This window comes from Heliangelus exortis, chromosome 2 (genome assembly GCF_036169615.1).
Source record: "Heliangelus exortis chromosome 2, bHelExo1.hap1, whole genome shotgun sequence".
NCBI lineage: Eukaryota > Metazoa > Chordata > Aves > Apodiformes > Trochilidae > Heliangelus > Heliangelus exortis.
The window spans coordinates 86,619,692-86,636,119 of NC_092423.1; the positions used below are offsets into that span (position 1 = coordinate 86,619,692).

Here is a 16,428-nt window from a genome sequence, read left to right on the forward strand (position 1 = left end):
TCAAGGTCAGGCAGTTGACTTTAGGCAGCAGAGATAACATACATAACACACATTAACCATGTTTAGGCCATTGGAATATAGGGGTTTTCCAGGAACAGGTGTGGACTGAAAATCTGTTCTTATATGGCAAGCTATTCTTGTAAGCATCTCTGTGCTGGAGAGACAGCTCTGATACTCTTGGTGGTGCATTCAGGTTTTTTGCTCCACTTTCTCTGTGGCTTATACATACACTTCTTCCTTAAATTTATTATCTCAGACCATATAGAATGATTAATGCAAGTTAATTCTAGTGTCTATTCTTAGTTGAACATAAGCAAGTAAAGCAAAAAATTTGTTTAAAACTTAAGCAACATAAAATCAAACAAACAAAAAAAGATTTGAGAAATACAATGCTAAACTTGAGGGCTTTGGAGCCACAGGATAAAGGGGCAGGTAAAGCTGATTTTGTGCTTAAAGCTATGATTAGAAATTATCCTTCAGTAGATAGCTCATCTAACACAGGCATTTATGGTCTGCCCTGATCTTGCAGACTACCAGGTCCATGGTAGAGCTTGCAGGTAATTGAATCCTGTGCCATTACGAATGGAAAGAAGGCACTTTCTGGTCCATCCTGAACTTGTTGAATACTCCTGTAGAATATTTGTGCAGAACAACTTATGGTGGGCTGCAACAAATTTTCTGTTTTGTGGATGTGTTTATGTTTTGTTAGTCTAATGTAGCAGTTTCTATCTACAAGAACTTTTAGCTGCCTGGCTGCAGATATCCAGACCTGGCTGATGGAGCTGTACAAAGTATTGGCTTGCACACTTTGGTGCTTTTTTATTAGTTCCTGGCAAACTATAAAGATGCTCTCTGCATTCCTGCCAAGGTAATTCTTACTGGAATAATTACGGGGAGGGGGGGGGGGCGAGGAAAAAGAGAAAGGAAAAAAAGAGTACTTGAAAGATGGAAGATATCATTGGCAAAAGAATCACTGCATTTCCCATTGCCTGCAAATTGCTTCCCTCAGGATCCCAGATCCATTTGGCATTTGCTGATGGCTGTTATCCAGCTTTTCTAGATTTCCTGAGATTTGATTTCCAGGCATTTGATAACATTTAATACCTTTTTGACATGTGATGTTTTCAGAAGTGATAACTTCCAATATTTTGGCAAAGATTGTATGGGCGCCTATTCATACACAGCATAATATTTTTATATTTATTCACACTAGGTAATTAATTCATCACTGAATGCTGACATGAGAAAATAGGTTAGTGAACAATGAGATAAGCCTTTATTGTGCTTCTGTGAGTTTTCTTCTTGTAATAAATTCATGATACCATATTGTTTACAATAACTCATAAAAGCACATGGCTTGCTAAGGCAGGTAACTATCTTTCATCTGTTAAATGGTGGAATAATGTGCTGCTCTTTAATCCCCCTTGACTTTTGAGATAAGAATTTACTACGCCTTTTGTAAAACAGATATTTTACTTATGTTTTTGTCATCAATTGCTGCTCTTTCCGTTCCCGCTATTCAGCTTATTTTCCTATTAGCTGTCATTTAGATCTCATTGAATGTCATTTATGAATTTCCATGAAACCTTGTTCTCTCTATTGTTTGTTTAAATTTCCTTCATGAGCTGTTCCTTTATATTATTTTGTCTTTTTAGTGGAAACCCATTTTACCAATTGACATACAGATACATATTTTGTTCTGCTAACAGAAAGGATTGATTTTCTCATTTCTGGATTTTTGGATCCATCCCAGCTATTAAGTTACTTAAAACGGACCATGATATAAATATCTAATGGAGCCAGGTTCTTCAGATCTTGTTCACCTCATTAAAGAGTTGGGGATTAACATTAGATCTATTTTGGGATATAAAAGATAAGGATGTGAATAAAATACATCACCTCATTCATTTGTGTACAGTTCTCTCTAGTAATCTGGGAGATGGAACTGGTAGAGTGGAAGGGTTAATACAGCACCTGCTTCCCTATCTATTGTTCATTAATCAGATTCTCCTGGTGAGGTTTCTCTATAAAACTGCAGTGTTTCAAAGCATGATTTCCGCTTTTCCAAATAGTTATTATTGGGAGAGAAAAGATCTGAAAAGTTGTCATTGTTCTTACTGTTATATTGCTGTTATAGTGGGCATCCTGGGAGCTTTTTGTTCTCAGTAATCTACACAATGACATGGTTTTGTGACAGTAGATGTCTTCATCCTTAAGTTGATACAGAAACTGAAGTGTATATTTAGCAAATGTCCAGTCATCTTCATTTGCTTCAGCTACGACTGTAAATAGCTGCTTACTGTTATCACTTTTCACCATTTCTGAAAAGAATATTCTTGAAACTAAATACAATTGAAGCTGGTTTGGAATTTGATGTCACTTTGTGTTGGGGGGGGGGTTTCTTAACTTCTGCCAGTGTTTTCCTGTATAATTGCACTGTTTCGTCCTTTGACAGCCAGAGATCTTACTTTCTAGTGAAAAGCTATAGATAACTGCTTAGCTTAATGGAGAAGTTGAAAAAAAATTAGTTATTTCTTAATTTGATAATCAACCTTTCTGTGGCAGACATCTTAATTTTTATTTTAAACATTACATATAAGGCTGAATGCCCTCATTTAAATTGGACATGGCTACTGCTGAGCATCACTATAATTTTCCCTATTCTTTTTTACTTGTTATAATTTTTTTTTGTTCCAGCTGAACAACTGGAATTTGTTCTTTTGAATTTCACCTGGGGATTCTTCCTTGCTTTTTTTCATAATTACATCTTTTTGTTGATGGTGATGAAGCACTGTAATTACATTCAAGAGTCCCTTCTGAGGCTCAGTCACAGGGAATGCTGTGCTGGGTGCTCTGGCCAGTTTCATCTTTCCTGACAGGCTCAGATTTAGCAGATTTCATGATCAAGATTTCAAATACTAGATCTCGTTTCCAGTTGGTTCTTAATCCCACGTTGAATCTTCTCACAGTGTTGTCTTTATCAGCCATCTGAAACTTCATCTCTCTCTTTCTACGTGCCTTTCTCCTTATCTCTTCTCTGCATTTCTTTCCTTTCCAGCACACTGCTGTGGCTGTGCAGCTCTGTCCCAGTTTACCCCATGCATACTCTCTGTGCCTCCTCCCTCACTTCCAGATGAGTAGTTTCTTGGCAGATTCATGGATGTCAAATAATTTATCTTGACTTTAAACTCAAAGATCAATTGCCTGATGTCTACCTTGCCATTATGTATTCATCTTTGCTATCCCTGCCTGCTGTTGACTCAAAGGCTTTCTTATCCTACATGCCTGAATTGGTCACCTTCAAGATTTAAAACGTGTGTGTGTATTTCAGCACTGTGCAGCCATATTCTCTGCAATGGTCTGCTTATTTTCTAATTAGAGAATTAGTAGGCTTGAGGGGTAAGAAGAAAGGGGGTCATGAGGTTGACTTTCCACGTCTTAGGGTTCAGGCAGCCATCTCACACCACCCCCTCAGCCACATGGACTCCTGACCTCTATGCATGTGCTGTGTGTGGGTTGTGGTGCTGCCCTTCAGCTGTGTAGTTCATCTTGCAACCTTTATTAATTCAGTGAAGCCCTTGAGGAACTGTGCTGTTCTTTCTAGTCATCTGATGAACACATGGCTTAGCTGCTTATTATTTTAGTTGCTTAATGTAACAACCATTATTGAAAAGCCATGTTAGGAAAGTGGTGGTCCTTATGTAATGTCTAGTGAGCATACAGGATGTGCCATATAGCAAATTTCAAAAAATGTATAGAAACAAATGCTTACAGATAAAAGGCATTTGCATAAGACCACATGTCCATTTTATTGGGGTTTTCAAAAGGTTGTGGTTGTTTGGGGTTTATTAATGCATTTGGGTGCCTTTTTTCTACCTAAAGAGAAATTTTCACTTTTTACATGACTAACAGAAGTGGAAATGTCCTCAAAAGTTCATGCTCAGCCCCACAGGTGGCCATGATCTACTTTACTGACAACTATCTAATATGATCCTTTGTTCCCCGGGCATGACATTTTTATTATTATTATTATTACCTGGAGAATTTCAGAGATTTCAGAATCCAGAGCCCTGGATTTTGTATTTTGTGCATTCTAGTCATTAAATCGTGGAATCATTTTGGTTGGAAAAGACCTTTAAAATCATAAAGTCCGACCATTAACCCAGCACACATCAAGTCCTCCACTAAACCACATCCCTAAGCACCACATCCACATCTTTTAAATACCTTCAGTGATGGTAACTCAGTCACTTCCCTGGGCAGGCTCGGTGCCTGACAACCCTTTTGGTGAATAAATTTTTCTTAATATCCAATCTAAACCTCTCCTGGTGCAACTTGAGCCTGTTACCTCTTGTTCTGTTGGTTGTTATTTGGGAAAAGAAACCAACACCCACCTGGCTACAACCTCCTTGTGGTCCAGGGTCACAAGGCCAGAAGGAGGACATTGTCCAGCTGTCCTCCTGTTGCTGCCAGCTCTCTGAGTCTACCTGCCTGCATGATACTCTTTACTCACCTCTGTAGTCCCCTGACTTTCCTCTGGTATCATGAAAAGTGGGATACATTGGGGGTTTTTTGTAGTCTAAGAGTCAACTTTCCAAGCCCATAGAGTAACCATGGGATCTCATCAGACAGAGCTTGAGAATGGAAAGCCCTATGAAGACTGAATACTCTTCTGTTTGCTCACACAGAGAGGCAAGCATAAGCCAGGAACATAGCAAATCATTCATAATACTGATCTTGCAAAAGAGAGGGAAATTATTTCACTTATTAAGTACTCATGATGTGCTCATATATTACAGCAGTGGCTTTATAAATACGTGGATGTATTGGCGGCTGGTAGGAGGCCTTGTAGAAAAAAACATTCTCTTCCTTGTACCATGGTCTGACATCTCTACACATGCAGAGAACTAGCCCAGCATGTGTTTTTGATGATGCCTGTGGGAAAATTTGTTTTCATTATTTAAAAATAATAAACAAAACCAACGCATTTTATTTCAATCTGTCTTTAAAACTGGGTAATTAACAGTCCCGTAGGTTAACTTTGCAAAGCCGTAAATATTTTACCACAGTACTTAGGCTCTCAAAACAATTGGAGCAGCTGTAAATTAGCTGGCACAGTAAAAACTCTTCTCTCTTCATGGTATATGTATAGGTTTCATGTATTCTTCCTTACCATGTGAGGCTGCCTTGTTGGATTCTTTCCCTTTGTATCTGTCTCACACAGCTGCCTAACTCATTGCAGGCACCCATGCTCTCAGCCCTCCCCCAGGCATCTGCTCTCCTTCTCAGTACCAGGTGCTGGAGTTTGAGCTTGTTGGGACGAGGGGCAAAACCAAAATCCTTCAAAAAATTAGATGACAGTGAGATGTTTAACAATACTTGAAGTGGAATTTCATTTTTAACCTCTGTTTTTGAAAATAACGCAAAAGGCACTAGCTCAGAAAGCTGATTATTTTTCATCTTTTATCTTGAAAAGGTCATCCTTGAGTGGGGGTTGGTGTGTTGTCTGGAAAAAGGCTTTCCTCCCAGATTTTTCAACAACAGAGCATACTGCTGTAGTATCACAGCAGCAAAAGGCCACGGCAACTGTAAACCTGTACCTAGCCTGAGATTATTTTTTTCCACATGGAAATACATTTCATTACAAACATATCTTCCTCACTTAACTTTGATCCAGAGAAGATCCTAAATACCTTGCTTCTACTTGAAACACATCCACTGGGTGAAATCTTCCAAGCATGCCCTAAACTACCATGGGTTTCTTAGAGAACTCAGATGGCCAACACTGCTTCTGTAAAGTGCCTGTAGTCTGGCTGATAGAGCATATGCTGTGAAATACACTGAGCCCGTGTGGGTTAGGGAAATTCAGCAATGGAGCAGGTAGGCAGGAGCTGCTCCACAGTGGCAAATAATTAATCTGTTTTCAGAAAGGAGGACTTTAGGTTGCTCTTTCCTTTCACCTCTCCTCAGGCCTCTCTGCTTCTTGCAGACATTGAAGGCACAGAAGCTCTCTGTGGTTCTAAGTGCTCCTCCAGGGAATAGAGAGAGAGAGCTCTGCATCTTCCAATGTATTTCCCAGTGGCAAAAAGCATCAGGAATACTTTAGCCATTCACAGGCTCAAGGTGAAGCAAAAAGCAGCAGCCCCCAGAGGTGTGAGTTCCTGAGGTGGTCTTCAGATAAAACACAGAGGATAAAATCTATCACAAAGGGAAATAACAGTCAGCAGATTTAAGCCATTAAATTGGAGCACCTGTTCCCACACTAATAATTAACCTGTGAGACCAAAACTTCTGGACACCAGATGTATGGATTAAAGAAATAATTAGACAGATTCATGGAGCAGTGGTCTACCAATGGCTCTTGAAAATACTGATCTGGATGCAGTCTTCTTCCATAGAAGCCAAATCACTTATTGCTGGCAGCTCAGCAACTCTTATCAGTGGTGACTCTCTATGTGCTTCTTGTGCCCTTTTAAGCATTGCTGTTGACTTCTCTCACTCATAACATACTCAACTAAGATAGGATTTACTTTGGTCTAGTATAGCAGTGCTTAGTAGCTCTTAAGATAGAATTTAATCAGTCGATGAAACAATCTACATGATACTATCTCCAATGTTTTTAGGGGCATGACCCCATGGGTCCCTCCAGGAGTTTGGTCCCATGTTTGAGCAGTCTCCATGAGGAGCAATCCACAAGCTACAAAATAGTTGTCTCCTAGGTGTGCTCATTAGCCAGTGTCCAAGCTAGACAAATTTTAGGGCAGCTCCAAGATGCAAAGCCTAGGAAGGTTGCCATTACTCAGGGATGGTTACCGAGGGGAATGATGCCTGTTCAAAGGTTTTAAGATAGGTCTGAAAAGGACAAAGCTGAATAAGGAGTCTCTAATCCTCCTTTTCTGTGGAATTTGTCTGCCTTTGGTAATATTCCTTCCTGCCCCCAATTTTGTTTGTACTGATAAATGTCCTTGCATTAACAAACTCATAATGCATCTTGTTTATCCTTTCAAAGCCATCCCTTGAAGCTTTCATTAGCATTTTTTTATATATTTATGGCTTTGTAAATGACTGAAAATCTGCAATTTGTCATTAGGAATTAGGAAAAATCTTTCTTCTACTTAGGGCTGAGGCTTAGCTTTGGCCTTTGAGGGACAGAGCCACCTCTGGGCCTGGTAGACAAAAACAAAATCAGACAGTGCCCAGATTTACATCAGCAAGTGGCTCTTAGTTACTCAGATGTCTTTGATAATGTGTCATCCACTGTTGCTGGCAGGGATCAGTGTTTAGGCTCAGAATTAATTTCTCTCTAGCTGGAGAGAAAACAAAAATATCTCTTCTACAAGAGCAAAAAGAGAAAGAGGTGGTAGCAGGGAGAGAAAGCAGTACCAGGCACATGTAAAAATGTATATATCTACTTCATATACACACCACAAATGTTAACAGAGAAACTGCTGTTTAGAAGAAAAATTGTATTTCAATCTGTTGTGATGTGTACTTTCAGATTCAAAATACAAGTTAAGAGAATTCTTAAGGTTTCAAAAGGGATTTTATCTGGCAATTGGTGAAGAGCTAAAGATTTGGTTGGGGAGGGATGATAATCAAAGGAGCCCTTTCAGCACTAAACTGTAGTTTAATCAAAGGGAGGAATGTTAATTGGTTTGTACAACATGATATTCTCAGTTCAGCATAGCTTCAGCCACTCACTGGTTCTTTTTCTTTCTCTTTTTTTTTTTTTCTCTTCCTCTCTTTGTAGGTTGATCAGGTGATATAGGAAAAAAAAAAACCCAAACAAAAAAGGAACCCAACAAAATACCAAACACCAAACTGAAGCTGGTTTCAAGTATTGAAGATACAAGGCCAGGATGAACACGAAGGATGGAAAAGCGTCTGAAGGAGGTCTCAATGTCACACTTACCATACGCCTTCTCATGCATGGCAAGGTGAAGCATTTCCTGTTGCTACAGCAGTTCAATGTGTATTGAGTGTGTGCAGGTAACATCAGAACCTGACATTGGCACTGGCAGAGAGCCTGCTCCTCCCCCTCCTCCTGTTTGAGTCAAAAGCACCATTGCCATGACCAAAAACGTCACACTCTGCCTTTCAAGGAGTCATACTTAAAGTTTGCACTGCAGCCCAAATTCATTGGAGCAAACCCTGCCTGTAAGGAACCCCTTTTGAGAAGATCTGGCATTAAAAAAAATATTAAAATTTTTTTTTTAAAAATTTAAAAAAAATCTTTCATTGATAGTTGACCAGACCAGGCAGATCCTTGAATAAAGCTGACCTGCATACAGCCCACCTCTCTCAAAATTTGCTTCATTTTGCAGATTGTTTTTTTTTTCAAGATACCAGAGCATTGAGAAATAAATGCCACAGAGTTACTGTTTTTCTTGAATGCAAATGGGATAGTCCTTGATTATTCCAATGTAGCATCTTATTAGACTGAACCCTCTGATATACCAAGCATTCATCCAGGTCCTCTGTGCGTTTGTTTTGGAATGTTGACTTTCATTTTATTTCTGTCCAGTGCAGCACTTAAGCATGCAGATAAGTGTGAAATCTGTGCTATAAACAAAGTGCCAATTCAGTATTGTCAGACTTAACAGTCAAATACCCATTTATTTCACATTGCCAGGCCATAAAAGGGGGGTTTAACTTAACAAATTCATAGGTTTGTTTGTACTATTTACATCAGGCAACACCAGCCATTTTTAGGCTTAATGAATGACTGGTATACAAAAGGAGGTGGCTTGGGCTCTTTATTAACAAGGAGTATTGAATGTATTTGGATATCATTCTGGAGATCAAATCTATGTTGATCAATCTAAAAGTTATTTTTACTTCTAGAATTTAATATACTAATTAAAAATGGATTTATATTTTAAAACAGTGCATGCCTTCAACCTACGGAATGAACACACATATGATATACCCATAGCACAAATAGGAGACTGAGGTTTCTCCCTCTATATTTTACTCATGGAGCTGCTACAAAGTATGAGGGAGTACAGTTTAAGTTTGCAAATTAAAAAACTCGGAATTATGTCAGATCAAACTATGTATTTTCTCAGAAGTGATCTAACCATTTTGTTTGATTTTTTTTTTCCCCTGAAAAATTTCAGCTTCAGGCAGGCATCTGGTGTGTAAAATCTGCATCTTAAATAGGGATCTGTCAAACAAATTTAATGTCTGTCTTACCAAACCCACCTAAAATATGTATGCATATCTGCACTCAGAATTAGGTCTTAGGGGTTTATTCTACTGGGTTGTGGTCCCAATCCAGAAAAATATTTGAACACATCCTTATCCTGGTAGTTATAAGTCACCCTACTGGTTTCAGTCAAATTCCCATGTGCCTAGGCATGCTTTTTTTAACCACTGTCAGACAGTTCTGCTTCTTTAAGACTCATGCCCTTAAACAAAAAATCAAATATCTGTCATTTTTGTGATGTTTTAGTTAAACTGTGGGCTAACATTTTTTTGAAACAAAATATTTTTTTGAAATCAGAAGTTATATTAGGAAAAGCTAATTTTCTGTGTTAAAGATCAATGATTGTGTGTGCAACCACTTTTAACAACAATGGGTGTTGTGTGTCAAATCCTCAATGCATTTGTAGCCCCAAGGGTCTAAATTAAACCCATAAAAGCTACAAAGTTCAAATTTGAAGTGGGAGTACACCATGCATCCTCAGTTAATAAGGCACGATGGGTATACTGTTAACTCTGCTATGCTCTAATCATGTATCCTATTGTGCCTGGGCATTGCAAAGAGACATTAAATCAGAATTTATTTTGGTGGTAGAAGTCAGACTCTTATGGTTTCTTTGATGTCATTTTTGTGTTTTAAAATTGATAATATAGAGGAATGAAAGATGTCTGAGTCAACATAAACTCAGTGTGAGAAGGTCACTCTGAAAGCTGTATGTGCCTCTGAAAAAGAGGAACATGTTTCCAGGCTCTTCCTTAAGAATTGTTTTGTTAATGACAGTGGTGGAAATAGCTGATCTCTAATTAGTATTTCTAGACAAAACCATTAACCGAAGCAGAGCTTGGGCTGTAAATAATGGGTTATAACTTGAAAGAGAAGAGGGGAATTAAAAAGGTTGCTATAAAAATAACACTAGCAAATTGGATTCAGCTAGATAATTTTAAAGTAAAATAATTTTGAAGTTGTGTTTCATGGAAATATGAGAGTCTATCCCTGCTAACCTTAATTCTGTCTCTAAACCTTCATTACTGATGTTCCTTTGCAGGGGCAAGGTCTGTGTGCTTTGTGACATTTGCAGTCATTTAGATTAAAAATCCATAACTTGTGCTACTATGCTTAGTTATCTGAGCTTTAAATCCTGCAGGCTTACAAAATTTTCAGCATGTACTTTTCATGTGTTTTGTGCAGGAGTTTTAAGTCAAGGATGGACATCATAATTAGACAATTAAATTCAGTACCCACAGACAGGAAAATCAGCATGGCCAGACCTCTGCATGAGGGCACGGAATAAAAGAGCATTGTTAACAACCATAAACAAAACAAGCAGCAAAAACCAAAGGCAACATTAGCGTTTAATAAAAAGAAAACAGATGGGAACAGTCCTGAGCTCCAGGAGAACCCAGGTCCAGTGCCTCCCTGCTGGTAGGACACCTCTTATCAGCACCTTTGCTTTATCATGGTTCTGGGGGAGGAAGCAGCTGTAGGAGCAGCTGAGCTGCTGTAGGGCTTTCTGCAGCCTCCAGCACCTGGGACGGGCACTTGGAGGACCAGCTCAGCCTCTCTCTGGCAGCATAGCAAAATTTGAGAGGGTCTTGCCAATGAGGCAAGATAGAGCCTGGGTTTTCTCAGGGCAAAAAATGTGATGTAGAGGGAGGGCAGCAAATTGGTTTTTTCTTTTTTTTTTTTTTTTTTTTTTTTTGTGGAAGCAGCAAAAAGGCCCAGCATAAAGATGGGTATGAAAGGTATGCCTGCAAGGTATGAAAGGTTAACCTCAGGCTAAATGTGTCCAGGGCCTGATGTGAAAGGTGGCCTCCTGAGCCAGGACTTCAGAGTGTGTGTCAAAGTGTAAGGTGAAAGGCCCAATTTTCATCTTGTGCTGTTTTACATCTGTAAACAAAGTTGTAGCAGTGTGTGAAGAGAAGTCAGAAGCAAGACAAAACATTTGTCTTACTTTCTTGCAGTGAGTTAGGGGGCAGGTGTTACGGAGTATGCAGCGAGGACAGTGCTCAGGTGTTCTCCACATCTATGGAGAAGAAGCTCTCTCTGTTTGCAGGAAATTGTAAAAGCAAATTTAGGAAAAACTTGTTATGCAGACATGCGAGGAGTGGAGGAAGGTGCCCAGGCATGCTGCATCATGCATCACTGAAAGTTTTTATGGACAAGTTAGACAGAAATTAATAAATCCCATAAAGCTGCCATGGCACCACAGCCTCTGCTGCTTGGGACCTTTTTGCCTGAGTTACATGAATGCTGCTCCGGAGGCAGCATTCTTCTTCTCAGGGACAGAAGAGCCTTTCAAAGCATGAGTTGCAGGAGTTTGATATACATAATATATTAAATAATGCAGAGGTGCATTTTCATCTTTTATTAATGAGAAAGATGCACCACATTAAGGAATAAAGCTGTTTTGTGGGTTTCAGCAGACAAAACCAGGGAATATGGGCTGGGGCTGTTTACATTGGCCTATTTCCTTATTTTCCATCTAGTTCCTGCTGTTTCTTGAAGTAAAATAAATATAATCACTCTATACGGATGAGACATGAGTGGGTACAGATATTTTATTATCTTTGTTTTAAAAGTATGATTTCTGGGAAGGATTAGAACATTTCAGGGATTGCAATATTTCTGCTTCCAGCAAAGGCAAAAGGGGCAACATTTCCATAGATCAGATCAACATTTTTGAAGGGCTTTGGGAACACAAATGGAGTGTGAGTTCATTGTTGCGTTAAAGCTAGAAAAGAAATTTGGCAGAAAATAAACCCCCTTGCTATGCAGCTGACCCCCAGATATTAGAGGAGCTGGGAGCAGCTGGACTTAGATTCTCAGACTGGCCATCTGAGTGATGGCCAATTCACCTTTAGCAGGCCAGAAAACAAGGCTCCAGAAGCACCACTGACACCACACTAGTAAAGAAATTACCATGGACATGCGCTGGAATTTGGTCCACACTTAGATGAGGTTTCTTACCACAAGATTAATGAATAGTGTGATTTATTAAATCACAGTATACAATAGTAGACAAGTTCTTTTGGATTGCCAGTGATAGATTCCTGTCTGCAAAAAGAAAGACATGAAAAATACCTCGGCTATGAGTAATCTATAGAGATTTCTTGGAGGGGGTGGAACCTGCCCAGAAACCACCAATGTAGAGATTTATACTATTAAAGAAAATCTACACTATACTAATAAAATAAAATCTACAGAGGTAAAGGGAGAAGGGAAAAGGGGTACAGTAGTGTTCAAATCTTACCCAAGGGTGTCCCAATGGGGGGTAAAAGAGGCTCAGCCTGTTGACTGCTCCCAGAGGCCAGGAGTGTCCCTGCCTGCAATGGTATCTTCCCTGTCATCTGTTCCCCAGCTAACTATTTTAATACAGTTTTACCTGACAAGTGGAGCTCGAGTGACTGTAGTCAAGCACATCTTTATTGTGACTGGTGCAAAGTTCTCTTGCTTCACAATGAAAGGTACAGGCTACAAAAAATTCAGTGCGCAGCCTTCGTGAGGGGGGGTTGCACCTTGGAGGTGGGTGGCTTTAGGGATGGAGGTGCGGCTTTTATATTAAAATGAGATTATAATGAGAAAAAGTACACTCCAAGGAACAGAATTCTATCAAAGGGTGGCAGGTTGTTGGCCCAGGGTATCAGAAGTGCTGTTAGTGGATGCTGTTGCCATAGAGCATAGCCATGGGGTCTCCACTCTCACTCCACCCTCCATAAAATCTCTCTTGGAGTCAGCACCCTGAGCACCCCTGATAGGGCCACATCCATGGTAGTCATGGTACACTGGGCACGTTCCACCAGCTCCAAATGCTGAACTTAGAGAGTACAAATAAAGTCTGGATCATTTATAGCAATTCTAGCAATTCTTCAAATATGCATTCACAGGCGAGCAGTCCCCAGCTCTCAGAGCCCTCTGTAAGGAGAGGAAGAGCTCACACTCCAAAAGAAATGTGTCTTTCCCTTTATCTGCCTTTTTTTTAATTTTTGTCAAAAATCAAACTTCTTTTGGCTCTCCTCATGTCATAGGGTCTTTGATGGAGCTCCATGCTTCTCCCTTATCATTCCTTGTTCACCTTTTGCTAATTTTTTGATGCCTGTGACTTGTGTGGCTGGGTTTTCTTCTTGCTTACTGCCACAGGTAGTGAGGCTGGAAGATTGTAGAAAATCATGGCCTTGCCCACCAGAATCTGCCAGCATACTTTAGTTCTTCACATCTGCCATGCTTTTGTTTTAGTTTTGGCCAGTTCATGCCCAGAAAGAAAAAACTCTTGAAAAAGGACCTAATTTGGCTATGCTGGATAATGATTACGTGATTTTGGACTGATTTGGATTTGTACAAAATCAGTGTTGACTAAGATCCTAAAAACTCACTATTAAAGGTTAATGTTAGGTGTGGACAGTAAAGAGACTGTGACAGTAGAAAGATGTTAAATTCCTGGAAAGCAGCTTAATGAAGATTTAAAAGTCAGACCTACGAGGTGGAACAGGGGAAAATATTCACATGTGCCAGCATGGAAAGGGCAGCAGGGTCATAGTACCCACTTTGGTCTCCATCTTGCAGTGATGGAGCTGGAGACTGCTTCCTGCCTCCAGCAGAAACCTGCAGAAGAAAAAAAATTAGTCATTTGCAAAGGCACTGCCTGAAGGGTTTTTTTGATGAAACCATATTGGGTGCATTGAAGAAACCAAAGTACAGCATATTAATATATTGATTCCGAGGAATCTTTTTGAGAAAGAAGAAGGAGTTCAGGTATAGAAAACAAAGTGGAATAATAAGGTCAGATGGTTAGTAAGAAGACAAAAATAATTTTCAGGTAGGATGGAGGAGGAAAGGGAAAATTGGCAGGGAAGTCGGACTCTTGCCAAATACTGAGAGGTGTAAATTGGAGAGTTGAGGCAATTAGCTGGAGAAGATAATTTAAAAGATACGTGTTTAGTGAGAGAAGGAAATCTGGAAAGCATAAAAGGCTGAAAGGCATCAGATGTGGCAGTGTCTAGAGAGTGGCACACTTGGGATATGCTGAGTTGAAGAGGAAATCTATTGCAGCAGTAGTGTAGGTAATTTGGGATGTATAGCATTGGTGCATCGTGGGGCAGAGAGATGGTAATTACCTTACTGTCCTTCTGGCAAAATCACACCTGCAGTTCTGTACTCAGCAGCAGGTGCCATGTGTATGAGTGATTTGAAGACTGAGCAAAAGGGGAATTCACAAAAAAATAGCAAAGTTTAGGAGGCTGAGGAGCCTGTGCCTAGCTTTCTTCAGACATTGTCATAAATACCTGGAGAGAATAAATATGAGTGTAATGTGGTGTCATTATTTTGAATGATACAAGTGCTTGTGGCTGGAAATAATGGGATAAAATAGGTTTTTGAAAATAAATCCAGATCTAATTAGGGAATCTCAAGAGAAATGTCTGGTATTGGGATTTTTATGAGGTTTTGGAAGTCACCTAAGCAGATTTTAAACATGCCTGGGGAAGAGCAGCACAAGTACTATGTGGCATATATAATCTGAACTGATGGAGGAAAGATAATGACTGAGTGGAGCTCTTCCTTCCCTGATACTGTTTGCTCAATAGTATGTTTCCCATAATTTCAGTATTGGTGAATTAGAAAAATGTACCTGCAGTCAAATGTTGAGGTTTGGACAAAGCCCTGTGAGTATCTTGATTTTTAGGTGCTAAACCTCCAGTACTTCCAGCTTAATTTTAGACACCCTGAGGAACTCTATCTCCCAGTGGTTTCAGTAGGATCAGTGAGAGCTGAGCTATGTGGCACTGGGAGGATGGGTTACAGCAGCCTTGCATCCAGCTTCAGTGGTGACTGTCAGACATATTGGGGATTGTTTGGTGATCTAGATTTTTTTATAAGGAAAGAAAAAAAGCTTAGACTCATTTAGGTGGCTGCTCACACTTAACAAATATAGACAGAATAAAATCCTGGAGAAAACTGCCATTTGCATCACTATAGATAATACAGTTTTAACATCAGGGATTTCTTTTAGTGTCCATTTTTTTTGTGCCTGCTTAATAGCCCTCTGAAAGACTTTAAAGCAAGCATAGAAATAATTTTTCCCCATATTGACACAATGCCCTTCTCCTTCCCCATTTTTTTTCTTTTATCTCTTACTTATTAAAATATAGCATACAACAAAGTAACTTTAAGAATCTCCTTCTCAGTAATTTAATCCAAGCCATAAAATGCCATCCAAGCCAATATTTGTTCAGTTCTTTCTCGTTTCCATGAATGCTGTCAGGGTATTATGAGGATTGACTGTCCTGCCTATTGCTATTATAGTTCTTGTTTTGTTTGTTTGCATTACTGTGGTACCTAAGAGCTCTAGTCATGAAACAAAGCTTTATGTTCAAATACACAGCACAAGAGGGATCTCCTCTTTCTGTGTTTGTAGTAACAGCTGAGAGTTTCCCACTGGCCTACAAAATCAATGGAAAGGATGGAAGTTTTTTTCCCCCACCCCCTGGGCATTGTATACCTCCAAAAAAACCAATCTCCATAGATGAATTTTCACACTTGTGTCAAACAGAATCTCCTCATCGGTCCATAGCTGTAACAAACTGTGATTGCAAAAGGCACACAGCCTACTCTGATGCTTCTTCAGCATCACAGGTGGAGGGCTGGGGAGAGACAAACAAAGGGACAGAACAAGGTACTGATATATTTTGGGGGAAGATTGGAAGGTTTGGTGTGAATTCCAATGTAAATTGGTTACCCATCTGCTATTAAAAAGCAAATGAGAAATGCCCATTGGATCAGCTGCCCAAGAGTGGTAGATGGACTTTTTGAAGATTCGTAACACTGGCATCTCTATCAGAAAGGCCATAATTTGAAGGTTTCCTCATACACTGCCACATTTGTTAGCATGAGATCTGCCTCACTAAGGGCTTTGATTTCAATGCCTTACTAAATTAGGCTGTTAGCATCAGACAGTGACTACTGAAGCATCACCTATGAACATGAGATCTCCCATGTCATTGAGGCTAATCCCACATAATCCCAGGACACAAATTGGACTCTGGGTTTATCCGAGGCAGCCGTTTGTTGCCTGAGGTAGACACATTACATCATGTTTCCCAAAATTGACTTTTCTTCTAGTCTTTGAAAAATGCTGATGCCTCACATGCTCTACGCAAGCACATTGTTCAGAACATTTCCATGGAACATGATCCTGGGGTCTTCAGTGCAAGTGCATTTATGAGTTTACA

The 16,428-nt window shown here is 39.7% G+C and overlaps 1 protein-coding gene across 20 annotated transcripts in view; it reads left to right on the forward strand.

Annotated features, from left to right (window-relative positions):
* Positions 1-16,428, forward strand: part of LOC139792890 (poly(rC)-binding protein 3-like) — a 510,075-nt gene that overhangs the window by 437,689 nt on the left and 55,958 nt on the right. For all 20 annotated transcript variants that reach the window (XM_071736835.1, XM_071736837.1, XM_071736836.1 and 17 more), the window contains one exon: positions 7,751-7,937. In XM_071736835.1, coding sequence (XP_071592936.1) covers positions 7,860-7,937 — 78 coding nt within the window. In that variant the 5' untranslated portion in view covers positions 7,751-7,859. The remainder of the gene's footprint in view (positions 1-7,750; positions 7,938-16,428) is intronic.